Source organism: Haplochromis burtoni, unplaced genomic scaffold, assembly GCF_018398535.1.
Source record: "Haplochromis burtoni strain Fernald_Lab_line unplaced genomic scaffold, NCSU_Asbu1 Contig_114, whole genome shotgun sequence".
Classification (NCBI taxonomy): Eukaryota; Metazoa; Chordata; class Actinopteri; order Cichliformes; family Cichlidae; genus Haplochromis; species Haplochromis burtoni.
The window spans coordinates 1,844,741-1,871,988 of NW_024582475.1; the positions used below are offsets into that span (position 1 = coordinate 1,844,741).

At 42.0% G+C, this 27,248-nt stretch overlaps 1 protein-coding gene across 1 annotated transcript in view; it reads left to right on the top strand.

Moving 5' to 3' along the window:
• The first annotated feature begins 8,747 nt into the window (after window positions 1-8,747).
• The window catches only part of smad6b (SMAD family member 6b), a 21,092-nt gene continuing 2,591 nt past the window's right edge, over window positions 8,748-27,248 (top strand). Inside the window, exons 1-3 of the mRNA XM_005928808.3 lie at window positions 8,748-10,350; window positions 13,251-13,307; window positions 15,198-15,275. Coding sequence (XP_005928870.1) covers window positions 9,561-10,350; window positions 13,251-13,307; window positions 15,198-15,275 — 925 coding nt within the window. The 5' untranslated portion in view covers window positions 8,748-9,560. The remainder of the gene's footprint in view (window positions 10,351-13,250; window positions 13,308-15,197; window positions 15,276-27,248) is intronic.

Consider the following 27,248-nt stretch of genomic DNA (forward strand, 5'->3'; position numbering starts at 1 on the left):
TCAGTTCCATGTGGATAACCTAATGCCTTTGGAACTGTGAAGATATAAGGCCAAGGTTTTCCAATTAAGTCTACATGGTATGCTAGTCCTCCGACCACCCTCGGAGAGACAGAGCAGGCCTTACACTGTTTCATGATAGTGAAATGGTTATAATCATTATCAGCTCTGTGGTAGTGAGTGGCTCCCACTCTGTACAGGCGGCTCCGTGTCTGACCTGTCTGTGGTGTGACAAGGCTCTACTCAGAGGGTAGGGGTCAGGCAGTGTCTGCCGCCTCCGCTGAATATCTGCATGCCATTAACAGCAATGGCTCTGATGACATGTTCTTCCTGAACTGGCCCTGTCTGAGCTCCTTTGCTTCAGCTGGAGATGCCCATGGCCCGTGGTCTTGAGGCACTTGTCTATTTTGGGAGGTCATTTGGAGCCGGACACTTTGTCTCCCCAAAGCAGCCTGTCTCCTGATACTGCTATCAACTGCCGGCTTTTAACAGGGAGTCACGGCAATTTACTAGAGTGACGCCATGCGAGGCAGTTATCAGGACCCCGGCACGAGATTAGCTGGTTGGTCTTCTAATGAGCATCCTTGAACAGGGAAATGGAGGGGGAACACAATAATAACACTATTATCCATGGTCCTGACAGAACAGGAAATACTATGTAAAGTGCACAATCTAGAAGAAAATGTCATTCATTTGTCAAGTTCAAAGATGAACAGGGGCCTTTGGGATTCAGACAACTTTCCTCACAGTCTGTGAACTACCACAGAAGAACTTGCAGTACTTTTCAGATTCAGGGAATAGTTCTTTATAATTCTGTAAAGACCTGGACTGAATGTATTTGAAATATGCGGACATTTGCATTTATGAAACTCAATTAATCGATCAGTATATTTAAAAAACAAATTAAACTCAATTATTAGGTGTGAACGGAAAACATTTTTTGAGCTTTCCAGATCTTGTTTGTGTGTGTGTGTGTGTGTGTGTCATCGTGGACTGAATGAATTATCTTTCTGCGTTAGCCTTATGATAGAGTGGCGTCCCTTGCAGGGTGTACCCCGCCTCTCGCCCAGATTGATGTGATCGGCTCAAACACCCCAGCGACCCCAAGCTGGATAAGGAAAATGGATGGATGGTTTGAGCAAAACACAGATATGATATAAGGGTTTTGTTACATTCTTTGATTAAATTAATGACAGTAATCAACAAACTACATTGCGAAAAAACGGCAGCTGTTCCCTCCCACATCTGGGGTTCTCTGAGTTTTCCACATAGGTCTGAAGTAAATGACTCAACTCACTAAACTAGTCTCTGCCGTTCAGTGTGGCAGCTGAAGTTTAAACTGGACTTTGTGGCCTGCCCAGCCCTTTTCTGGTTAAAAATAATAAAATGTGTCTGTAGCCGGGTGATGTCATACTTGGCATAATGTTTTATCATGGATTTTAGAAGGGTTAGATTTACCAGCATTCGGGAAACATTAAAAAGTACAGTGGTTCGCACTAACTGCCTGTGCTCTCTGTAGTGTTTCCCATCTCACCCCCTCCCGACTTCATGCTGTAAACTCCTACTGTTGGTGTGCAGCACTGAAAAGAGATAAAAGAAAACCTTAAAGAGAATATAAACTCAAACCATTAAACAGTGCATTTAGCAGGACTGGAGTTTGTTGTTCTCGAAGCAGTGCGCTTACTTTTTTCATGTTTAAACATGGAATACTGAATTATAAGTAAGGTGGACAGAGACCATTTGCATGTGAATGCTATGCTAGTGTGAGTTTATGATTCCTTCCTGAAGTGTGAAAATCCACTTACTGCCAGTAGTTTTTGGCTCGAATCCTCATCCTGTGGAACAGTGTTTTCATTTTTATGCTGCTCGTATGGATGGCCACGGGCAGTCCGGTAACAAAATTTATGAAGAAACATTTAAATGTTTCAAATTAGCCGAGTGCAAATATGCAGATAACTATGCGTCTGTAGTAGTTTAATTTTGTAATTGCAGTCAACTTATACTGTAGGCAAACTATAGAAACATATTAAAAATACATGGCATCTTTTTTTTTTCTTTTTTTTTTTTTAGATACATGGCATCAGTTATGCTTTAATACATTTCAATGAGTGTGCTGTTAAGTGTGGGCTTGATGGAGGCAGTTTGCAACAGGAAAGTCCCCTGTGGATAGCTTGGGGCCCTGGGGCAAGATGGCGCCCACACAAGAAAACCTGTGGTACCATGTGGATATGACAGTCAATAATTATGTTGCATGTTGATGTTTAAAAAAGTGCAATCAAACAGAGAAGGGGAAGAAGAGAGGGGGGGCGTTGAGCCATGAAAGGCTACAGCTTCAACACCAAAGGGCTTGTTACCTTTGCTCTGAAAGAAGCTTTTTATTACCAACCGTGAGGAATCTGGCATTTAAAAGAAAATCTCACTAGAAGATTTAATCTGGTGTGTAAAATGTGGTCTTTCTGCGCAGAAATCATTAGAAAAGAGTAATAAAAATGAAAGATCTCACTGTCAAAAATATTCTTCATGTTTGTCTCCTGCGTGTTTTAAAGATCTGCTGGATTTTTCCTTTTGGTTTCCTTTAAATGAGGTAACTATCCACACCATACATATTATTTTATGTCTGTTCCATGACTATTAAGACCACGCCAAAAAGAAGATACTCCCAACGCAACTTCCTGGCTGTAAACAGCTGAAGCCTTTGTTTATTTATTTTATTTTTGATAGTGCATGTGTATGTGTGTGTTTGCGTGTGGGCAGGGATGACGGAGTTGTGCGCCGATCATGTTTTATGGTTGTAGTCTTTTCCCAGACTTTAAGTTTGGGTTTGTAGCCTTTGAGGTGTGGATTAGTTTGACTGTTGAGTCAGGCCCATGCGAGGGCCCAGAAGGTCAACCCGGAGAGAGGCCCACGTAAGCAGGCTCCAGTGCTGCTGAATGGGCCGATAATGGCCTGGATCAGAAGGAATGTGTTCATGGAGCCTTGCTACTGACAGCCGGACCCTGGGGACAAGAATTACTGAGACTGATACAAAAAGAAGATGACAAAAACAAAACCTCCGGCACTGTCTCCCCGGACTCCTTGTCTCCACTACAGCTAAATGAATCAAATTGCCTCAAATTAAAGATTTAACTATACTTCTTTGCCCTCGGCTGTTTTGTTTTTTCTCCCTCCAGTTTCATGAAACAAAAGCACTTTTCAAGGCATTGCTGAATTAAAAAAACAGACTCTAGGTATGCTTTGTGATGTTTGGAACTGTTTACCTGATTTTTGTGCAAAGAAATGGTTGTATAACTTGGATAATTATATGAGGAAAGGGGAACAAAATCTTTGTGTGTTTTAAAAATGCAGCCTTGTTCTGTAACAAATAGGCAAAAGAATTACGTAAGTATAAGCTCATAACCCACCAGTTTTTCTGGTTTCTATGTACAATATGAAGCAAGATAGCTATTTTTTCACTGTACCTTTCCTAACTGTCTTCAATTCTTGTAAATTATGATGGTGTTGCAATCACGGCCATGATCCCTAACTGCTGTTTGTCAGGATTCACACTTTTCATTTTTCTGTAATGATTTACATCCATAAATAATCTCTACTTGTGACCTTCTTTCTGAAGGAAGATTTACTATTTATTTCAATGATGACTTAAAATCAATACATACAAATTATAGATCACACTCACGTGCATAAAAAAACATAAACACATTATTTTAATTAGAATCTGTAGTTTTACTGTCCATTTATTCTGACACAGTGTCATACATGCCTTGCTACTGACATTTGAAATAACATGAAAGATATTTAAATATTCAGTTGACAGTTTCCTGTGCTAAACTGGTTTTGAGCACCATATTTGATAATGTCACATTATTATTGCGATTTTTCCCATTTCAGGTAAACTGTGTTGCAGTAAGATCCACCTAATGTTGTCAGGCAGTCTAACACTGGTGTATTCTCCAAAGCATACATTAACACCTTTGATCAATTAAGAAACCACTGAGCTGAGCTCACCTTCAAGTAAAACTGCAAATGAATCAGGCCCATATTTGAAACAACTCTCCAACCACATCAAGGAGATACTCTGTGTGGTTGTTATAAAGCTTCTTAAGCATCACCTGAATTATCAGTGACATATGGAGTCATTGTTAGCATGCTTCAGTTGACAAATTTGTCTTGCATCAGATGCATCACTTGTATAATCTGTCTTTCTGCCGTGTATAATATGAGTCACTTGCCCACTTTGTCTGAAATGCAGTCAGAGTTGAGCTGGTGTGACCACTGCAGTATTACCCAGGGGTCTCCAGGGGTGCATGGGACTGGGCCTTCACAGGGAGAGGGGAAGGCCAGGGGACAGGCCTGTGTGAACAGCTGTGCCCTGTTTTAGATCCTCGTACTCAGTTACCTCTTACTCTTTGAAGAAGTCTTCCCTTACACGCTTTCACACATGCAGCATGCATTAGTGGAGCAGGGCTCAGACACAACTGCACAATGAAAAGTTCAAATGCCAGAACTTTGATTTCTCAATTAAAGTAAGGTCCATGTTTGCTTGGGGTTTTTTGTTGTTGTTTTGTTTGTTTGTTTTGTAGCTTTAAAATAGCACTTTAAATAATCTGTTGTTTCAATAAAAATCAATGAATAAGACGTATTGCCTGTGAATGTTTAAAAACGTGAAAAGCCACAGGTTGTTTCAGGCAGCATGTATCATATAGTCATTCTTCTACTGTAGCACATTGCCATTATAAGAGGACATGCATATTGCAACAAGTCCTATTTTTAACAGCTGTTGTCTTGACATTTCTGTGTCTATTGTTGAAACCTTGAAATAATCAAATGCACAACAAAAGTCACTTAAAAGAAAAAACATCCGCTCTGCCTGATAATCACAGTTTCCCATGTAGGAACCTCTTACAGTCCATCATGGAGCTGTAAATACCATTTTTGCATTGGCCTACTCTTGTTGGGTTGCCTTTACCGGTCACATTGGCATGATATGTGCTGCTATGAGTTTTTTCATTCTTAATACATGTTTAAGAAGAACTTCTCTTCGTTCCTTTTGAAATTAAATATTTCCTCCATACCTGAAATGAATTAAGTGTGCAGTTTGCAAACTGATTTTATTGGCATTGAAGTGTAAAACTACAAAGTTCAGGGGCATTTCAACCGACCAGTGTTTAAACAGATGGGCAGTCTAATTTATTAATGAAGAGTCACTGTTGGTAGCTTCAGATGTCTGCCATTGATCCAGAATTATCCATTGACAAATGCATGATGATACTCAATGACTGTAAGAGTAAATGTTGATACATAAATAGAATAAAATAACAGCATTGATATATAATACTTGAATAAAACAGATTGTCAAGTTTTGAATTTATTAGTGGCATTTCTTATTCCAGAAGTGTTCACTGTCATCTTTGGTGAACAAAGTGAACAATTGTTTGAAAAAATGCATGCCGTCATATAAACAGATCATACAAATATACAAAAAACTGAAATCCACAAACTGGTTGCTTTGGTACGCATTTTTTTAACACAAATACAAAAAAAATATTTCAGCGTGAAAATCCAACCTCTGCCTTGGTGATATCCTAGTGTCCTGTTGATTTAAAGATATTCACACAGGTTCATTAGTTAACTCGCTGTAACAGTGACCGAGTCAAGACCCTCTCCCAGGGTCACTGGATCATCGGTATGTAACTTACGCTGTACCAAATTTAAAGCATCTAATATGTCTGCATGCTCCTGATGCTTTCAGAGGTTTGCTTCACATGAATCTGTTCCAGCAGCGAGCATGGCAGAGCAGACAGCCTCACTGACTTATGAGCCAGCTGGGTTTTCTTTTGTCTTGATTGAAAATTGCATGATTCAAATGAAGCAGTACTCTGTAATAACAGTTTTCTTTTCCTTGTCTGACATGTGATTGAGTTACAAAAGGGAATGCATTTGCAACAGGTGCCTCTAACACAGTGCAGGCATGAGGGCCTCCACGTCTACCCTCAGTAACCTCCCTCTGCCCCAAAGCCCTGATCCTGCCAGGGAAATCTGATTCCAGTTCAGACACCGGCACAGTATGCTGCTGCAGCCAAAGCTTGGAGTCTCCACTGGAGCAACCTGGAGAGGTTCAGAGGTGTTCAAGTGAAAGCTGCATGTGTTTATTATGAAGTTTTTTAAAAAGTCAATGTGTCCATAGTTCCTGTTATAATACTGAAATAAAGAAACCCTTTATATAAGAGATACAGTTTTATATTTAAAGCCTTAGATTACATATGTTCCATTCAAACATAAGTAAGATAGTTATCAGGTTAAAGTACACTTAATATGAGTTAAAAATTTGAAAAGTCTTATTTAACATTTTAGCACAATACCGATGGTTGACTTGAGCATGGTATAATTTCATTTTACTGACAAGTTTAATATTGGGTTTAACTTTAGTTACTAAGCTTTCTATCGCCAACCAGCAGTTTTTACTACTAAACTTTTAAGTCTTTAATTATGTTTTTTTTTTTATTCTTACAAAGCCAAATCAAAGTAATAACTCACTTAAATTAAACTTGCGCCAGTAATTGATGACGGATGGTTAAGGGCAATTAGGGAATACTGGGTATATTAGTGTAACATTATGTCTGACTTCAGTCAAAATGGGTAGTAGGGTAAGTAGTTGGTACAACTCTACATTGAAACAGGAAATCCATGTCATTTGCAGCCTGTCTTGACAAGACAAGAAACTTGAGATTAGGAGGTGCCAGAACCGCGGAGAGGTCAGTGCGTAAGGGTTCACCTGTTGTGTCTCCAGCCAATGTGAAGGCCACTGCCTCTACACGTGTAATTTCTGTTTACTAAAACAAGCTGCTATAGGAGCTTTGCAAGTTCTAAAAAGCAGGAAGGGTTTTCTAAAATAACTACGAAAACATATTAGTGCGTGTTGCTTCACTAGTACATAAATAGCAGGGGTTTCTGAAACTGACATCCAAGCACCCACAGTATGGTATTGCAGTCCCATTTCCCCAACTGATACCAGTGTAGAGTTCAAATGCTTAGTTAAAATACTGCAAAAGTGTTGCTATACTGTTTAGGAATTACACCATTTTACACAGTTTCAGAAGACCGTCAAAAGTAGCTGGACAATTTACCTACAAGCAGTTTCATAGACAGGTGAGGCCTGCACCCTCATTCTATGACACATTAAGCAGATAAAAAGATCTGCAGTTGATTCCAAGTGCTGAAACTGGATTTGGTAGCTTTTCACTGGAATTCTCAATATGAGGCCCAAAGAGATGCCAATGCAAGATAATGAGCCCTGAAAACTGAAATAAGATTATCAGCAACTCAGAAAAAACTCTAGGAGTATCCAAATCAACAAGGTGGGTAAGGTATTCAAAAGAAAGTATGCAGTGCCCATCTCGGCTACACCGAAACCCTGTTGCTGTGTCCATGTTCTTGATTAAGGAAAACAACTTCATAACATCTAACACATCTAAGGTGAGAACACGCTCGAGGAGATGAGAGTATCACTGTCAAAGTCTACAATCAAGAAACAACTTCATAAATGGATATCCAGAGTTTTTACACCAAGGTGTAAACCACTGGTTACACTAAAGATCAAGAAGACTGGGTCAGACTTAATTAGAAAACAACCCAAACCATACTGCAAATGCAACCCAAGAGTTTCTTGAGGCAAAGAAATGGGATACTCTTCAATGGCCAATTCAGTCACCTGGTCTTTGTCATTTACTGGGGACAAAACTGAATGCATAAAGACCCACAATCAAGTCCTGGCAGAGCATCTCAAGACATGACACACAGTGTTTGGTGAGGTCCGTGGGTTCTAGACTTCAGGCATACTTAAAGACCAAAAATATCCTAAAGTTGTGTTGATCTGAACACAACACAGCCAGAAAACCAGCTACATGGCCCTGAGCCCAATATAATGTGTAATTTCTATATGTAATAATGTTTCTAACTTAACACAATTCTTACATATTTAAATACTTAAACTACTAGTTTAAATTTGGAGCGTTTTGGTGCTTTAAATCAAAGCTAAAACTTCATCATGTGTGAATTTACTGTGATCAGCACTGCATTTATTCCCACCCAGCAAGGCAATGCATGTGATGTCATCACAAAACTGCAGAAAAACTGTATTTTCAGTAAGAAAAAATTCCTAATGAGGTCAATGGGTCAAAGATTAGATCTAATGCAAAATCGTCCTATCTGTCATCCTATGTAAATGCAATTGCAGGCTTTCCATGTTCTTGTAGTTTTATTATTTACTCATGTCTGTTTAGGTGAGGACAGACTGAAATATGAGTGTCAGCATCATTATTTTTGTCTTATTTCTTTTATGCTATGTTGATGCTTTGTCTTCACTCTTCATAATCTCATAAACTTTATTAGATTATTGTCTAAAAATTTCTAGTTAAATTCCATGTTTGTGGCTCAATAAAAAAAATGAAGTAGAAAACAAAATAAACAATGAAAATAATCAGACTTTTCAGCGGAGAAATAAAAAGCACATATTGGTGCATATGAGTTTCTCAATTGTTTGTTTTTGCTTTCTGTAAAAACTTTACATACTAAGTGCAGTGGGTGTGAAGAAGTTTTTGTAACTTTAACTTAAAAAGAGAGATGGGTGTTTCGCCTTTAAGAGTTAAGAAACTTGAAACCTTGTTTGCGCAACAATCAGTGCAGCTCAGCCGCCAAAGTGTCTAGACTAGCACATGATGGTAGTCAGCCAATGGCTCCACCGCTCTCCTCGGGGGCCCCGTGTATGTGTGTGTGTGAGTGTGTGTGTGAGGAAGAGAGAGGAGGGGGGCAGAAAGAAAAAGAGCGAGAAACGGAGAAAGAACGGGACCTGGGCTGCAGTTTGGTTTAGATCTGAGCAGAGAAGCAGGAGCTCTACTCAGCCCCGGATCGATCGGCTTCGTAAAGCTCATTTCAGCACGCATGGACGTTTTGTTTGGATTTTAAAAAGAGAAGAAGTGCACTGACATCTCGAGAAGAGGGCAAGGATCCTGACTTTGCGCTGCATTTTCTTTGGATTAAAACGCATCGAAGTACCTCATGCTCTACGTGCCGGTGTAGAAAGTAGAACTGGGGTCGCTAAAAGTCGGGAACTGTTTGAGGCAGCGAGTTGTCGTCTTGCTTTGGAGGCTGTTGGCTTTGGATTATATTATAGAGTATATTACTATATGTTTTCATGTGTTCAGATTATTTTTTTTATTTGCTTGTAAGAAAAAAAAGGCTGTAAATAGTCCATTCCACAGCGATCCAGGAGAATAAGTCACAGTTTCATAGCTTGTTTATTTACAGTATAATCGGCTGAATTCATGCCTTTTGATCGGAATGCTGCAGTGCATTTATTGCTCGGTTTTGCTGTTGTAGATGCAACAAAATCTCCTTAATTCTAATGTTGCGGTTTTGCCACCAATGCTCGTCACTTGGCTGTGCATGCACTGCACGGCATTTCACCGTCATTAATGTTTTGCAACGACCGGAGAAGTGTCTTTAATATTAGGATATCCGTACAAGAGTAATAATAAAAAAATCCTTATAGATTTTCAAGTTGTCGTATGTTCAGGACGAAACGCTCAGGTCTTGTGCGGCGACTGTGGAGAAGCCGTTTGATCCCAGATAAAGAAGGGGAAGATGGAATTGGCAAAACTGGTGAGAGCTGTAGGGACGATCTGTTCAGCTACAACCCAGAGAAAATTCCCAAAACGGAGTTCAGACCGATGACCCCTAGCGGGTCTCTTGTCTTGGACATAGGGGGTGTGTGCCCCGTGGAGAGCAGCGACTTGAGGGTCACATCGGACCAGGATGGGGGTGCCGCGTGTGCCCAGGAGCAGGGCAGCCCCCGCTCGCTACAGGACAGCGAATGCAGGACGGTGACGTGCTGCTTATTTAAAGACCGGGACCACTCCGAGCTTAGGGGTGCAGAGACGGCTCAGGGCACCAGGGCTCCGGGGTCGTGTCACTTCGGGCTGAGGAACCTTGGACCAGGAGAGAGCGACTCTCCGGAGGCGCAGGAGGCGATGCCACGCACGGTATTAGAGCAAGAACTGAAATCAGCCACATACGCTCTTTTAAAACGGCTCAAGGAAAAAGCGCTGGATACCTTACTAGAAGCGGTGGAGTCCAGAGGAGGGATGCCGAGCGACTGTGTTATGGTTTCACGGACAGAGCTGAGATTCGGCGGCCATGTGGCATCCCCTCAGCTGCTTGTGTGTAAACTGTACCGCTGGTCTGACCTCCAGCACTCTGCCCAGCTCAAACCGCTCTGTGAGTGTAGGAGCTTTGGGGCCCCGGACAGTCCAACAGTATGCTGCAACCCCTATCACTACAGTCGACTCTGTGGGCCAGGTAAAAGAGTCTGCCACACAAACTGCATGCATGTTGTACCACAAAGGCCTGCAATAGCTTAAATGACAACAAAGCACTAAGCATTTGGGCATCTGCACTTGTTTTGCATGAAAACGTTCCTCAAAGTTGTCTCTGTATTTTCACTTTGACACACCTTTACTGCACAATATTGCGTCCTTTCTTTAATTGCAACAATTTCATTTAACTTTCAAACATTTTCCATTTGATTTAAAGGCAGATCGTGTTAGAGTTACAAGAAGAAACCAGCATTATTTAGGGGTGGGCATTAAAGGGCCTTGGAAATTTTTCTGTCACACTGCCTTATTTGTCCTGTTGTTTGGCTTGGTTTCATACCCTGTGATAGAGAAAGGTTGGCCATTTGATTAAACAGTTAATGATTACCAAAGCCATCTTTACTGCAAGGTGAGCAATAATAATAAGTGCGAGCAAAGGGACATGCACGAAGATTTGACAAAGCATAAATGTGGGGCAGATTACTTAGATGATACCTTGGGTAATTTTATTATATTTGTTCAGAGCGTGTGTTGAAAACACGCCAGGATCTGCACAAATTTTTCAGCGGTTTATTGTGCCTGTCAGTTTTGACCCAGAATGTCAAATTTGAACAGCTCTGTTGTTGCAGAGCTCACTTCAGTGGCCTTTGACATCAAGTTTCCAATAAAGGGGAGTTTGTTTGTTTGTTCCACTGTCCATGTATACAGTACTGTGTGTACTATGTAGTGTGTCTGAGCAAGTCGGTGCCTTCAGAGTGACTGCCAGTACCTCTGTTTTGACTTTTTGTGTATGACATGTATGTGGCTGTTTAGAGTTACTCAGAGGTACAGCCTCGCTGCTGTATGTCACTTTAAGTGGCGTGTGCTGGAGATTAAGCTTTATTTCCACAATCAATCAGCTATCTATGGCAGAACCTCCCTGACCTCTATTAAACGCATTAGATTTTGGCAGTGGACGGGGTCTACGATTTGAAAAACCTTAAACGCAGGGCCACTCGACCCCGCTGACCCAGTGACAACGCCTGGTATCATGTGTAAAGATGCAAGCGTTAGTATTTCTGTCCCTTCACTGGCACAGGAGGAGGATTTTCCATAACATCCATGTTTACTAGAGCCAGCTGGCTGTGACAAGCACTTCAAAGTCACAAGTTTAACAATATCAGAATTCATATTGAGCAAATGGGGGAAACTGATGTGGATTTTGGCTCTGGTGTCCTAACACGCTGTCCAAATCAATCAGAACCAATATATGTAACCTCAAGTTTGCTGACAAACCTTGCTGTTTATTGGTTTGAAAAAGATCAGTTTGATAGACAAGAGTGTGATATTTGTTCCATCTGCTGAACAGTGAGCCTGTGCTGTGGGATTTTTCTTCTTTCTTATTTTTTTGCCCCCACTGAAACTACCAAGATGAATTATAAGAAGAGGGAAAGAGGCACATACCCCAAATTGGGACTAAGGCTTGTAGTAGACATAGCTCACATGCGCTCATGCGTGGCCCAATAGAGCTGGTATTTCTTTCACACTATTCACAAGGGGTGGGGGGGGTCTTTGAATCAAGACCTTAATCACCGGGTTTTGACAGTGTTTGTAGACGGGAATGTAAAAAACAGGATTTTTACAGGAATGAAACTCAGTAAAACAAGCAGGTTTTAGTGTAAAAGAAGTCAGCCCTTTTGTAAAAACTAAGCTAAAAACATAACTGTAGCTCAGCCTACTTAAGATTTATCTAAAACTATAATACTGTTCAAAGTTTTACACACAGGATTTTAAGGAATACAACTTTATAAAATGTGAAGCAGTGAGCTGAGATTGAAGTGGACAAAAAACTTTTCCCTTTTATTTCGCCAGGCATTATACTTTTCGAATGAGATCAGTTTCAAGTTGCGCTTTAAAAGCCCTTTTGTCCTGAGGAGGTCCCCTCATGCTATTTAGGTGAAGGAGTGGTGATAATATACAGTTTGCATACTACTGGCGCCAGACTGACTAGCTGTGTATCTGAGTGACTGAGTTCAGATCCTGGCAATTACTGCCGCCACTCTTAAAGGACCCACTGCTATTATGCTTTTCTCCTTCCCATTTTCCCTGTAGGCGAGGTCACTGTGTGCTCGCAAAGTTTTCTTTCCTTTGTGCTTTCCTTCTTCTTGTGCAAGTTACTTTCTTCGTTTCACCTTTTTATTGGAAAAAGAAAAAGTCAAGGCGTTGAAGAGAATTAAGTTAAAAAGAGATTTACTCGTATTTATTAAAACACTAACTAAAAGATAGGGTTAGTCTGTGGTCATATTAAAGACTGCTCAGCTTTAATAATATCTCCTCAAGTAACAGAGACAAATGAAGGGAGTGTTTCGCATTGGTTTATTAGCTTTTTAACTAGCGTTTGAAGAAAATGAATTTATTTTGTAGCGCAGACACAGAGCTGTAAGAGTCAAGGTGCAATCTGCCGTTTCCTCTGAAATGTTGTGTGTTGAAGCTTCTCTTGTGGCTTGACTTGAGCTGTGTATGTGAGCTATGTTTCTTGCTTTTACTGAAAACAAAAAGCGCAGCATGACTTCACACGGAATATAACGTCTGGATAGATCTTTGATACTAGAACATTATCTAAATACTAGATCATTTTAAGTGTATGCCTGTGTAAAGTATAGTCTACGCAAAACCTTACAGTTACCGGCCTCTAAACATTTTCACCAGCGTCAGAGGTTTTCACCCCCTAAAACATCTTTCTTACATCAAATTAGTGCTTAAAATACAAATGCTGTGTCGCAAATGTTAGATCTTCTGAAACCTAGCTCCACAAGTCCATATTTTCTCACGACTGACTTAACCTTATGTTTTACCTTCCTTTTTTTCCCTTTATAAGGTTATTGACATTACTGTTTTGTGTTACAGAGTCACCCCCACCTCCTTATTCAAGGCTTTCCCCTAATGAAGAACACAAGCCACTGGGTGAGTGACAAACACAGTTGAACTCTGTTGCGCCTCAGTTCCTCATCTTCATCTGAATCCTGCTATTAGCACTTGCACTTTCTCTGTTTGGGAGTGCTGAAGAATCGTTATGACTGATGTCTAATGATTTTTGTATTAATAAAAATAATACGAATTAAAGACCATCGGAGCCTGTAAATTGGAAATAGCACGGTCAGTCGCTGTTTTAACAGGAAGAAGCACAAATAGAGTAATGCGGAGAATTGTAATGGCTGTAACAGGGCACCATGACTGGCAATTTACATGGTAGCTTTGAGATGAGACCTGTGCCAGCTTGTGGCATAATGTCAGCATACCAGCTAGAGCCAGGCAGATAGAGGTGTGGCCGGCCCATATAATTCAACCCTGCTCAGTGTGTATTTGGATGGGTTGTTTTTTTTAATTTTTTTTATTGATGATCAAGAATTGCTTCAAATTCCTTTGAATGAGTTGATTGAATTGAATGATATAATCGCATTGGCCTTATTTATTATGGTCATGTCAAAATGATTCAACCCATCTCTAATATTGCTGTTTTTGAATCACTTAACAAATCTTTAACGCCACTGAATTGGTTCAAAATGCAGTTAATCTTTTGGTAATTCAATTTTAACGCGCTCATAGTGTTTCATTAGCAGACACAAATATATCTATGTAGGTGCTTTAGCTCTCTTCCCTGCGAAGAGAAAGAATAAATTATTTCATTTTATTAAAGCAAGCAGTGGTTTAACAGAAGACTAACCTGGGGCTGTACGATGTTCGGTGTATGAAGGGCAACACATAGAAAATACAACATGGAGATGAGTCCCTCACTCAGTGCAGTGGACTTCCAAGGAATTAAAGCTTGAGTGTTTTTTAAGTGTCTTTAAGTTTAAATCTGATTTGCAGTTTTAAATTTCATTTATAATACTGCATTCAGTGTCATAAGACCCTACGCCACGGCCTAACACAGAAATAACTATGTGTCATGGTGATGCAGGCCCCGTAGTAGTAATGCGCCATGTAAACACAGTGTATTGATTAGCACAGGGTTAATAACTGTTACACAAAGTGTACTAGGCTGTAATTGTATCCAGCTCACAATACTAATGCAACAGCTAGTACTCTTCCAGTGTTTACATGTGCTGTTTCGCCATTTTCACAGCTCGGACAAACTGTGTATAAATTGATCAGTTTTAATGTCTTCTCTCTTACCTTCATTTCAGTTAAAGTAATTGTTGTTAAATATTTATTATCTCTGAGTGGCAGAACAGTGCAGACATACCAGCACACGAGTACAAATGCAAACAATGACATCGCCCACTGTGTCTTAGACTCCACGCTGGCCTATAAATCAAGCTTTGTGCGGGATTTAAAGAAAGCGGTGGCAGCATGAAAAACAAATATTAGTGAGCTGGAAGCATTTGCACATGAGATGCAGGATAAAATTCATAAAGAGAGTTGTCAGGAGATTGTGAGACTACCTTTAATACTTATTGGAGGGCACAAAGGCCAAAGGATAATGTTACTAATCACTGACTTTGGGGTCTGACTAATTTCGGTCCTGAGCTTTTTACTGTTAATCTCAGCGCTGTCCTCAAAATCAGTCAAATATGCTGTAATACAGAGAAACTGACTGTCTACAAATGCAGGGTTTCTGCTGTTGTATTAGCTTATTAGCTAATTATGAACAAGATTTAAAAAGAAAGACTTCTCAGAATTCTTTTTTGTATTACTAAATGAATGTTTGAGCAATGCTGTTTGCAGCTGTACTGTATGTACTACTCAGAGACTACACCACTGAGTGTCTCTGGCTGATGATAAGTAAGAATATGGATTACTTGCCTGCGTTGTTAGTAGATCAGGGGTTGATTTCTGCCTTATTCCCCACAGATCTGTCAGACTCCACATTGTCTTACACTGAAACCGAGGCAGCCAGCTCACCAAACATCACACCAGGGGAATTTTCAGGTACGTGTTTTTGTTTTACCTACAGTGGACAAATGAGCAGTTTTGACATGTTTTTTTTTTTTTTTTACCAGTTTCCCAAATTGATTAGTAGAGTTAAAATGCATGAAGTGCCAGTGTGTAAATACTGGTGTGATGTTAAATACGGTTGCTGATAATGGGTGGTCAGAAGTTGTCTGGATGTTTGTGCATACATGGATTTAGGTTGTGATTTCAGCTATATTTCCTTCCTGACTTACTTCTTAATATATGTGTGAACTGCTGTTTGAAGTAGTGGCACATCAGCTCTCACTAGCACTTATTACCCTGATTGATTCTAACACTTTCTGTTAGATGAAGTGATCCGTGTGGTAAAGATCAATTATAAATAGATTAGGCGCTTTGCTTTCTTCCCCGAACTATATTTGAAATTGGTAGTTTGAGTAATAAAGATCATCATTTAGTTGTAAACAAGAGCGTCTTTCATGCTGATGCGTTTGCCTGTGGTTGCCCATGTTTTTTGCACAGTTGTCTGCGTCTGAATATATGAAGCTAAATGCATACACTTGCATTGGTAAACTGTAATATTTCCACTGTAATAAATCAGGGGAGCTTTGAGTGTGGCATCATCCTGTTTTTATGGCTTTGAAATGGTTAAATTGAGTCTAGCTGGAAAAAATGTGTCTGGAGTGTACTTTAACGACAATTCAGTGCTGTTCTCTGCACAAAATTGAGTGTGTGAGGGGGAGGTTTCATTTTGATGGTGTATTTTATTCTTTCTCATTAAGGACCATTTCAAACAGTCCAAGCTTTAAAGATAAAGGTTTCATTGTGAGCAGTGCAGCGGTTCAGTGGGGCGTGTGCATTGGCTTCAGAGCTGGTCTCCCCTCCTCTGTTTTTCTTTCAGAAATATTTGAGTGGGATCAAACTGTAATAAGATCCAAGCTTGCTCAGAAACACACACAAGCACACGTAGTTGTCCACATGCATGTGCACAGACACACATACAACCCTATCCAACCTCCAGCCTGGCTGTAAATGGGCTGCAGGGAGGGGTGGGTTCACGGAAATGGAGTTGCTCCTGTGAATGGGGCCACACCAAAGGAGGCGAGCAGAAACTGCCCTGTCCTCTGATGTGAAATGAAACTCTCCGTTCTCATGGCCCACAGTGAGCATGCCTCCCCCTTTCGTACTAGGGTCCTAGCCAGCATGTGCAGTGTCATGTGGACAGGGAGTCAGACCTCTGATTTTGGGGGCTTGCAGGGAATTGCATTTCCTGTTAAGGGGTCTGCCATGGCTCAGAGGCCAGGACACTGAGAAGTTGACATGGCTACCTGGCACTGAAGCATTCAGTCAGCGAAGGCCCCCTCCTCCCCAGCGCACAGGCTGTCACCACCTCAGCATGGCCTGGCGACACTCCCTGAGTCAACAAATGAGGGGCTTGTCAGAGCGCGCACCACAATTCCTCAGAGACTCTGGTGAGGGAGGATCTAGACATGCTAGGCTTTGGTTTCTTCCAACTGTTTTTGCAGGCCAGGCCAGATCATTCTGCAATGACTGTGATAAACTTTGCAAAATGAACTCAGGAAAGAGAATGACCAGGGCCCAGCAGAGAGTTTTTCTATACTAAGAGGTTTCAGATACAAAAGCATTTCCATGTAGAATAAACATCAGCATCTTGTCAACGATATAGAAACTCCATCATGTATAAGCTCTATTTCATCGTAACACCACAAGCTTGAAGGCCTCCATATAAAGCCTGCATACAGTAGGTCTGATTTAACATAAAACCTGCAATGCATGTTGTCATGTTATCCTCTGTGTAACATGCTGCTGACCTGGAGATGACTTTCCTTGTGAATCCCCCGCCAGCTTAGGTAGAGAGAGTGTCTGTGTGTAACCAGAGTTGTGTGGGATCCAGACTCCACCCCTCACGCAGGAACAAGTAAACCTCTTAAAAGCAAGTCTGGGGGGCACTGGCTGGGTGGGGTGCAGTCAAATAGTCGACTAGAGTTTGCAGCCCTGGGCTACAGAAATACCCGCCGAGCATTCTTTTGCATCACACAATGGCACAGAAACAGATCGGAACTGGTTGGTGTGGTAGATAAGCTTGTTCTGCCACTTTACAGAATATATTCAGATCAATTTGAATAGGTATACTCCTTCTACTTCAGATTATTTAGTGTTTGTAAATATTCCATTAAACCAGTACGATCTATATCGTAAAGTTCCTGTTGCAGAGTTACAGTTACAGTTCAGATACATTCACCTGATCCCTTTGGTTAGTTTGTGCAGTTGTGCACTATGCTAAAATGTTTTTCAAAAGCTTCTCCATGTGCACAATGTTGTATTCAAGGTCAGTTTTATTTATATAGCACCAAATCACAGCAACAGTTGCCTCAAGGCACTTGATATTGTAAGGTAAAGACACTACAATGATACAGAAACAGGGAAAAGCCCAACAATCGTACGAACCCCCATATGAGCAAGCACTTTGGCGACAGCGGGAAGGAAAAACTCCCTTTCATCGGGAAGAAACCACCAGCAGAACTAGGCTCAGGAAGGGGCAGCCATCTGCAACGATCGGTTGGGAGTGTGGGGAGGAAGAATGTGTGTAATATTCATACCTCCTGATCCTATATGTGCACAGACATTTGTACTGTTTGCAGGATTTATTTAAAAGTGGCGGTGATGTCAGTTCACATCATGACTGGGTCCAGCTTTTTAGTAGATAATGTAGCTTAATGCTTTGTGAGTGTGTAGTGCTGCCTCTCACATTCTGCCTGCACATGCTTCCTCACTGCCTGGGCCTCGTTGTGTGGACATCAGTACACAGCCCTTTGATGCAGATCTCATTGCTTCCTGTATGACTGTCTGAGGGGGGGTTTCTACGCAATGACTTTATTATGTCAGTCACATTGTCTCTGACATTGGGGGCTCTTTATGCTTGTCACTGCTTCATTATATTGCTGTTCTGAGCAGCCATAAATGTGAGATATTTTTGCACTGGTACTTATTTCAGTCACCAAGGATACATTTTTTTTTATTTTGGCTGTTGGCTTTTTTTGTGAGTAATTGTGACTACATGTAGTTATAACAGTATCTGTACTATTTATGTACAAGGAGTGATGCAGAACTTTCCTTTGTTTGAGCCTGTTTTAAGACAATGGCTCCAGTCTGCCTATATTCATCAGCCACTGGAGGGGTGTCCTCAATTAAGCCACCGGGATTTATCCATGTAAGACAATTTATAAAGGGTCATGCTGCTCTGAGCCGACATCACTGGTGTGACTGGTTGGGCTCTCTCAGATTATAGTGGTTAAGTGACCAGAAGACGTGTAGTGAGAAGGGTCCTTTTTAAAAAATGATTTTTCTCTTTTCTTCCCCTTTGAATGAAGGGAAGTAGGAGGAGGGAAGCAATGACTGAAAGTTGCTGTTGGGCATAAGCAAGTAGTCACGGTTCCCACACAATAATCATAGATTGCTCCTCTGTGTCTGCCAGCCTGTCTCTGGTGGAAAGACCAGTGCTGTCTAGATGTCTTGTCTGCAGACAATCGCTGTCTCAGGTCCACTCTGCTATTTCTTTCTGGCGGAACGAAGCAGTTGGTAGATAGATATCTTTTGTCTCACTGATATGAGGCAACAGATATCTATTTTGCATTCACATGTATAAGCTAAGCGCATTAAATTGTTCTTATCGGAGCTGGTTTCACGAGAAGGCGAGCGCTAAACATCAAACCAGTCACTCTGTCTGCGTCAGACAGTGGAAATGCATGGAATAATTAGACAGTCTAATCAAGGCATGTGATGCATCTCTTGATTAGAGCAGATTAGACTGGACACATTCCTGTTGATCTGACTTCGAAGGCATGTGATTCCCCTTGTGCTAGGATCTAATTAAACAGAAATTAAATAAATTAAAAGGCATGTCTACTGTACCAGCCCGCTCTTATCAGAGGGTGTCGGAAACTGCCATTTTGTCAAAGCCGCTGGCATCCTTTGGTGTCTGTCTTGTGACACTCTGGGCTTATGGCAGTATTTAGACAAGTTTATTACTCCAATCTCATCATCGTATAAAATTCGCCAACTATGCAAAAAACCTAACCAAGTAGATTTGGTGCGTAAAGCGAGCCGGCGAGTGAAAGGAAAAAATAAAAACAAAGGGCAAACAAAGTAAAAAGAGGTAATTAACAGGACACAAACCATTTTGTCCCCACTGTTAACTTTGAATTGGCTTTTTTTTCTCTCTCTAGCCTAATTGTAACCCCTAGTGCCATCATATAGGCTTATTATTTTTGAATATAAATAACTGTCATCTTGCATCTCTATCATTTGCACACGCTGTATATAAGACATCTGGCCTTCTCGGTGTAGCAGCAGGACCCTGACAGAGGTATGGTCTGGCATATGGTCTGCTGCATCAGCATGTTAGCGATGTCCCCCTCCCTCATCGAGGCATGAGCCCCTTCCTCCATCCTAAAGACCCCAGACTGATACAGCTCCGGCTCATCTCCCCTTGCAGCCTGGCTCATGGCCTCAGGTTTCCACCGCAGCCCAGAGCCTTCCCAGCGCCTGGCCGCCCACACTCCCTCAGGAGCCCAAATGCTCCAGGATACGGGATGTGGAAATAATGTGACTCGAGTGCTTCCACCCTGCCTCCCGAAATCAGGTTTTGCGGATTGTTTATTTGAGGGGAAGGAGGCCTCATACAAACATCCTGTTTTAAAAAGCTGCCTGGGTTTTGTAGCACTGCAGGGCGGTGAATTGCCCCTTTGACAGTGGGGAGAGACTGAGGAATGTTGAAGAGAAGGCCAGCATCTCAGGGGACATGAGGGGGCTCTCCTCACCCGTTTGTCTTGTCCAGTTTGCAGAGTCCCATTTTAGGCTTGGGGGAGGTGGAGCAGGGTTATAGCTATACATCCTGAAGGGTCTGGTGCTCTATTCTCTGTGCAGCGGTGTAGGGCCTGTACCCACAGTCCTCGTCTCAAGTATCCGTTCCTGTCCTGGGAAGCTGGCTTCCGTTTCCCCTTACGTAACACTCATACACACAGAAAAAAAAGAGCCATTGATAAGAGCGATAAGGCCATTTTTCATTTTCCCTTTCTCAGCATTGTTAGACCGTGGTGTGTCAGAAATTTGCTTTCAACTTTTTCTGGCTTGAGTCATGACAGCGAGGATTCTCAGTAGAGTCCAACAGACGTTTTTGCATTTCCAGAGGGGTCATTGTGCATATGATATTATTGTTTCTCTTATGTGCAAAAGAAACTGTTTTGGCAATTGTATACTAATGTTTCTACCTTTTCGTTTACAGCTTTTTGACCTTTTTGACCTTATTTGAGGCATTTAAAGGAAGACTTCAGTTTATAGGGAAGAAATCTTCCATGTGTAGGCTTACTGTGTTCTGCAGAAGAAATAGGAGTTTGAAGTAAGCACCTTTTAATTTTCTTCAGTTATCGCAGCAATTCAGAAATTAGTTTACTCTTTGTTGAGCTTTTGTTCAAATACTCATTTGTTTTGAGAGCTGATTTTCAGTTAGTATTACCAACACAGGCCCTAGATGCGGTGAGGTAATGTGACCTCTACGTGCAAAGTGAAAGCCCTGCTAATCTAAAGCAGTCCTTGGAGAGGCCTGAAACCCCTTACATGTCAACAGAAACTAGCCTGCTGAGCTTAGTATTTAACTGTCTCGGTTTGGCAAGCCAGTATGGTGCCATTGCTGCTGGGTGTTTGATTAACTTAACTAAAGGACTCCCAGATAAATCTATATCCTCGTACCTGACCGAGCCTCTAGGCTCACAGTGCTGTACTTGTCATTTGATTTACAGAGTGGACTGTGTTTCTTTTTAGGCCTTACCACACAGAAAGTACAGTCAGTAGAAATAACAGGAGGTTTGCTCGGTGTGCTATAATTTTTTTTTTTTGCCCCATATTCTACCTTAGCAAATAAAGTGAGTGAGCTAATCTTGACATGTGCACAGGGAGGCCTGCCGTTGCCATCCTCACTCCCTTCACACTGCAGCGCAGCACCACTCTCCACCAATAGGGCCATTCATTCAGCTCGGGGCAAAGGGTTAGAGCAACAAATAAAGAGTGTGCAATGCCATTAAAAATGTATGGAATGCCCAACTGTTAGTTTAGCATTTTAGTGTGCCTCCCCTCAAAGCTGAGAGGGGGAACAATACTCCCATTCGAGCTGGGCTCCGTAAATGAGCTAGTCTTGCATCCACAACTGGCATAGAGTAGCGAAGGAGGTGCCTGTTGTGGATGCTGTTTTTATTTTCTGACCATTTCACCCACAATTATAAATCCAGACACAGGCCAAGGCCGGCTATGATTTAGGCCAGCCTGTGGCCTGATTGCAAGCAAAAATAGATTTAACCCCCCCCAATCCTCCCCAGAGGAGCATTGACAGTTGTGCCTAAACCTATAGCCGTCAGTATTTTTAAAACTCAGAATAGCCAGCACATTCTTTGAGCTTTGAGAATGCTCTGTGGATTAACTGTAGGGGCCCATGTCAGTTGACATCTCTACACGAGACTCTTGCTGCTGGAGGGAAAAGATAGCTTATTGTGTATTGCTAAACAGTAAACTCCTAGTGCTTCAAGGAACTGGTTAATTTTCTCTCTGCATGTAAACTGAGATAGAGCGCTTAGATTTTTTTTTATTTTTTACTTTCCTTATCTTGAACATGGTCTACTGGAGCTATATCTTCATTCCATTACCTTGTCTTAACATACGGCCAAGTATGATAGACATAATTTGGAGCCTTTCATCTTGTTCCTGAAAACTGATGCCGTTTTATATCTGACAAGAAAACCTTTATTGTTGAGTACAACTTGACAAAATAGATTGTACTGTGAGATCAAGTTTTGCAAGTAGTAGTTGTTACAAGTTGTAAACAGGCTTATGTGAAAACTCTCATTTATTATGTTCCCCGGGGAAAACTGTATTTACTTTTGTCGTGTGTTTAACTTATCTTTTATTTGTGTGCATTTCTAAAGCCTTGGCGGTGTGGCTCAGTACGTGCAGTCAGCCTGTCGCATTTCAGGGTACGGTTTAGATTAGAAGTCTGGCTGTAGCTTCCCCCTCTTCCCCTCTCTGTGACTGCCAACACATAATTTACTTAATGAAATCCTGCCATTCCCTTTAGCTTCAAGATTTTTTGCAGATGTTGACAGGGAAGGACTTTGTGAATTATTGGAAATGTTCACTCCTGCATTTTTAATGAATGTCTTGCTTGTTGTGAACGGGCTGACTTATCGGAGATGAGGTCCGGGGGGGGGGCAGTTGTCTTTGTTTTGGGAGCCGGTGTCTGGATGCCCGCGGTGGAGCAGTGTGGGTTACACCCAAGCAAGTGTTGTGATTGAAACAGAAACTCTGGTGCCACATTATCCTGACAGAACACATTCTCCTCACAGACCCTGATCCACTGGGTCAATCAATAGAAAACCATTGTTTGAACGGCAAGCGTGTCCATCATAGCTGCTCCACCTCCCGGCCCGGTGGAAACCAAATACCTACCTTTCGACTTAAATTAGTCAGACTAACATAACTCGAAATAATAGAGCTCCTTGTTACTGCTCATTTGAAACCAGGCCTTCATCATAGCTTGATTCCATAGCCTAGCTAAAGTCGCTTTTCTCCCTCCGATATGGAATCTCGGTTTTCCCAGAAGAAAGTTTGTGCACGTTTCAAGCCACGCACCCGAAACTTTTTGACTTCACACGTGATGTCACTGCTGAGGATTAACCAAATGAAAGTCACCTTCTCACTGCTCCTCACCCGCCTCACTCCTAACCAGAGTAGGAAGTTAGGGGGCACAACGAGGGGAGGGGTTCAGGAATGTGCAGGGTCTTCTCCACTCAGTCGCTCCAGCCTACTTGGCTCGAACCTCCCTCGCACACTAGCAAACAAACACATTCACACTTGTGCACACACAAACAAGACACACACGCAAAAAGATAGGTTGTATGGGGAGGTGAAAGAGTGCAGCCACCCAGCAGGATGTTGGCTGAGCGCTTTGCTTTCGATGCTCACTCGGACTCGGCTGGCCTTTGAGGCTGCCTGTAGATATGACATATTCGCAAATATCCCCCACAGTTTTTACAGAGCTTTTATGAACCCTGAAAGGCTCTTGAAGGCCTCACTTGGATCACCACCATCGCTTGTGCTCTATGTCTCTGACACATTGCAGAGCTTTGGAGGAAACTTGGAGGAAATGAGCAGCACATTTTCTTCTCTTGAAAAAAAAAATGGAGCCTTTTTCTCTCAAACCAGCAGCCTCACTGACGCGCCCAGATGGCTCCTTCGTATTAGCCTCCTTAGCTTCCTACACCCACTGTTGTTTATTGATTTAATTTATGGATTCTGTTAGTTATCTGCTATCAAGGGTGCAGCACTTTTCCTCCCTCGTGGGGTCATCCCAAAACAGAAACAGAGGGAAAGTGAGGAGGAAGCGGATGACAATGTAAAGCATTCCCGTTGTGACCAGAAAGGTTTGGTGATTGGATTCAGTTTCCTGGGCTCCCACAGCATGTGTGTGTGTGTCCCCAGCATATATATCTCTGTGTCTATATCACTTGTTCTCTCTCAGCAGAGAAAGGCCAGACCTCAGGGAGAAAAATCCATAGACATGTAGGAGCAGCTCCAGTTAGCATATCTGTCTGATAAAGCCGACTTTGATGGCAGTGATAGCCCAGACGCCAGCCTAAATGTGGCCTGCTCCGGGGTTATAGTCAGCCTGTGGAAGCTATTGCTCACAGAATTAAAGCCATGAATTTGTTGTTTAGTTATAAAAGAAATCAGACAAATGTGTGGGGTGATAGGGCAGGAAAGCACAATAAGAAAGAATTGTAAATTTTCACACATGCACACACAGTCCTCAGTCCTTGCTTTCCACCACAAGTCTAGAGTCTATCAGTTCACCACTAGAGTCTAATAGCTGGAGGGGAATCTAATCCTTGGAACAGAATGAGAGCTTGCTCCTCTCCTCCCTTCAACTGTGCTGCATAAAAAGTCTGGCAACAGTGTTTTTCTTTTCCTGTTCAGCAAAGTTGCAGAGGAATGAGTGCATCTCTGCTAGCCGCTCCGGATTAGGACAGATAAAGTATAATGGGGGTGGCCCTGGAGCTTGGTGGGGAGATGTTAGCGCGGAGGGGAAGCTGTTGTTTGTCTGCCTGTCCCTGACACTCGGCCTCCCATTCATCTCACTCCAAGGCTGCGGAGCAGTGTTTACCCCAGGGCAGCTCTTTTCTGCTGCTCCCTCTGCCCTTTTTTTTCTCCCTTCCCTTTTCATGCTGTCTTTAAAAGCATTACTGGATGATCATCAAGGATTGCCATTGAAACTTTCAAGCCCTCATTTTTGTGTACTTAACAGTAATTATCCAGACTCGCCCTGGAGTGCAGGGAACTCGTAGCAAGCAGGGTGATCTGCTCGCCCCCTGTTTTTTTTCCAGATGTAAATCTGTGGAAGAGGCTTGGGCAAATTATGTTTAACACAGGTGTACTTAAGGGCTTTTTCAATGGCATGTTTGTCTTCTGTTATAACATAATAAATATGTCATCCATTTTTGCTGTGTTTGCTTATCACCAACATAGTCACCTGCATTGTTACAACCACAGCGGCAGGTTTGGTTGCCTTTTAGCACATTTTGCTAATACTTTTGTATTTTTTCAGTTTGACTACTTCTCCCATTCTTTTCTCCCTCACAAAGAAATAAAAACACATTTTGCTTGGACAACATGTAGCTGACACTTCACTTCTTTTTGCATTCAAATGAGCATGCATAACTTTTAGCCTCCTAACTTCAAAAGAACTGATATAAGTCCGTGTTTATTGACAGATCTGATGCCCTGCATTTGACACTCGGAATTTGTCCAATTGGAGAGGCCACAGGGAAACAGAAAAATCAACATTTTCCTCATCGTCTCCATGGAGATCACATCTTGTTATGGAAATCAAACACACTGAATTCTCGCTGTGGGAGTAGCAGTTCTTAGATAGCGCTGTTTACTGTGTGTCACTGTACCTCTAAGTGAAGTATATGTGGATACAGGTGTCCTCAGCTACACTTAATTCCCTAAAATGTGATAGTTGGTTTGCTACATTTCAAATCTGTTTGCCTAAAGGAAAACCAAACACAGCCTGTTCTTATCATATTTCTACAACACCAGACTAGATGCTTTATTCCACATACTGTGTTTCCTGTTGGCCATGGAAATGTTTAGAGATCAAATACCACAGATTTATGGATCTCTACTTTTTTTTGATGTGAGCCTGGTTATGTAAGACTTTAAAATTGATCAGCTCTATCATATGCTTAGCTCATTGCCTCTGGCTGCAGGAACAGGAAGTGTGGCGTCCATGCTGTTTCGGCATCTATTGACTCTGAGACTGACACTAAGAGGAGAGGCTTTTGAGAATAAAATAACAATAATAACATGAGCTACTATTCTAATGGGTAAACGGAGCTGTTAAAAGGTGGCAGGGTTAAATGGATGCAGAGCACTTGTAATTGCTCCCAGCCATCATGGCTCCACCCAGAGCAGAACCTCATGCAGGCCAACATGGAGCCTGAGAGAGTTGGGTGTCCATGCTGTGGCTAAAGGGGAGGGAGGCACAACCATTCATTTCACCTCCACTGAACTGCCTCTCTGATGTCTGAATTTTTAAGGTTTGGTCTGAGTCTTGGTCTGGCATGTATCTACATAATTTTATGACCAGATACTACTAATTAAATCCTCCTTCTTACTCTTATATCAGTTTTGTAGAAAAACATTTGCAGAACATCCAAACATGTAAATCTGAAAATGCCATCTTGACATTGTAGCATGTTTTGAGGAAAATGGAGCTTTGTAAAACTGTCATGACACTCAATAAATCGCACGGGTGTGATAGAACAGGCTAGTAGTGTTTCTGCACAAGAAAAGCACCATAAAATTTAATCAGGTTATGGCAGACGTGCTCGTTTATCCGTAACAAGCAAATTTAGGACAAAAACATAAGCATGTATGCTGTTTTTTCTCCCCTAGTCCAAACAGGCACGTGTGCAAAAGCACACGTAGACACTAAACACAACAGAGCAACAGGAAAAAGCACAGCTCTTTCTGTGCTTGCTGTCTTCCGTCAGGCTCAAGCTTAGCATTAAATACATTTTTAACCTTTGTCCTGCTTATTCCTCTTCCTGGTCCTCATAGTCCAACTGACTATCTTTGCACCACGCTATGTGCGAAAACTAGATATCATTGACCAGATTGTTTTTGCTTTGTTCTTTCCATCCAAAGAGAAGGAGAAAGTAGCCATTTGGTCTTTCGTGTTTCTGTGCACAGTTTCAAAGTGAGTTTACCTTGATGTCTGGGTTCCATTTGATTTGAGACAATGGACGGCCGTAAACTAGTTGGAGCTGAGTTCTTTGTGTGGCCGAGCGGTGCTGCAGTAAAAGTTGAGCTCAGAGTGGAGGAGCTGGAGTGTGGAATTTACTAATGGCACATGCATGTTGGGGCCCCTGAAGAGAGGGGGTCATTTAAGCCATCAGTGTGTGCGCAAACACACAGAGAGCCTGTCTGCAGCTTCCCCCCACCTCCACACTTCCCCACTCACTCGCTCTTTTCTTCCCCCTCCATAACACAGAGAGCCTCGAACCAGCAGGCGTTTTCTCTGTGCAAGTCTGGTCAACGTTTTTGCTAATCTTTGTATAAACTTTACTAGTATGGGTCACTCAGCAGAAAGATTTAGTTGGGTGGGAGGTGAACAAGGCATTTTGTTGCGGTGTGGATCTGTGATGCTCCACCTTAAAGGCGTTTGTTAATGGGGCGGGCGGTCATTAAGCCCTGAGAGCAGAGAGACTGAAAGGAATGGGGCCACAGGCCCAGGCTTTAAATCCTCTGTGCCAATAGACTCTCTGAAGCAAAATAATGGCATCACTCTGTGTGTGAGTTAATGGGAGCTGATAGCATGAAGGCTGGGGGGTCAGCGGGTCACGGGCTTGTGCTAAGTTG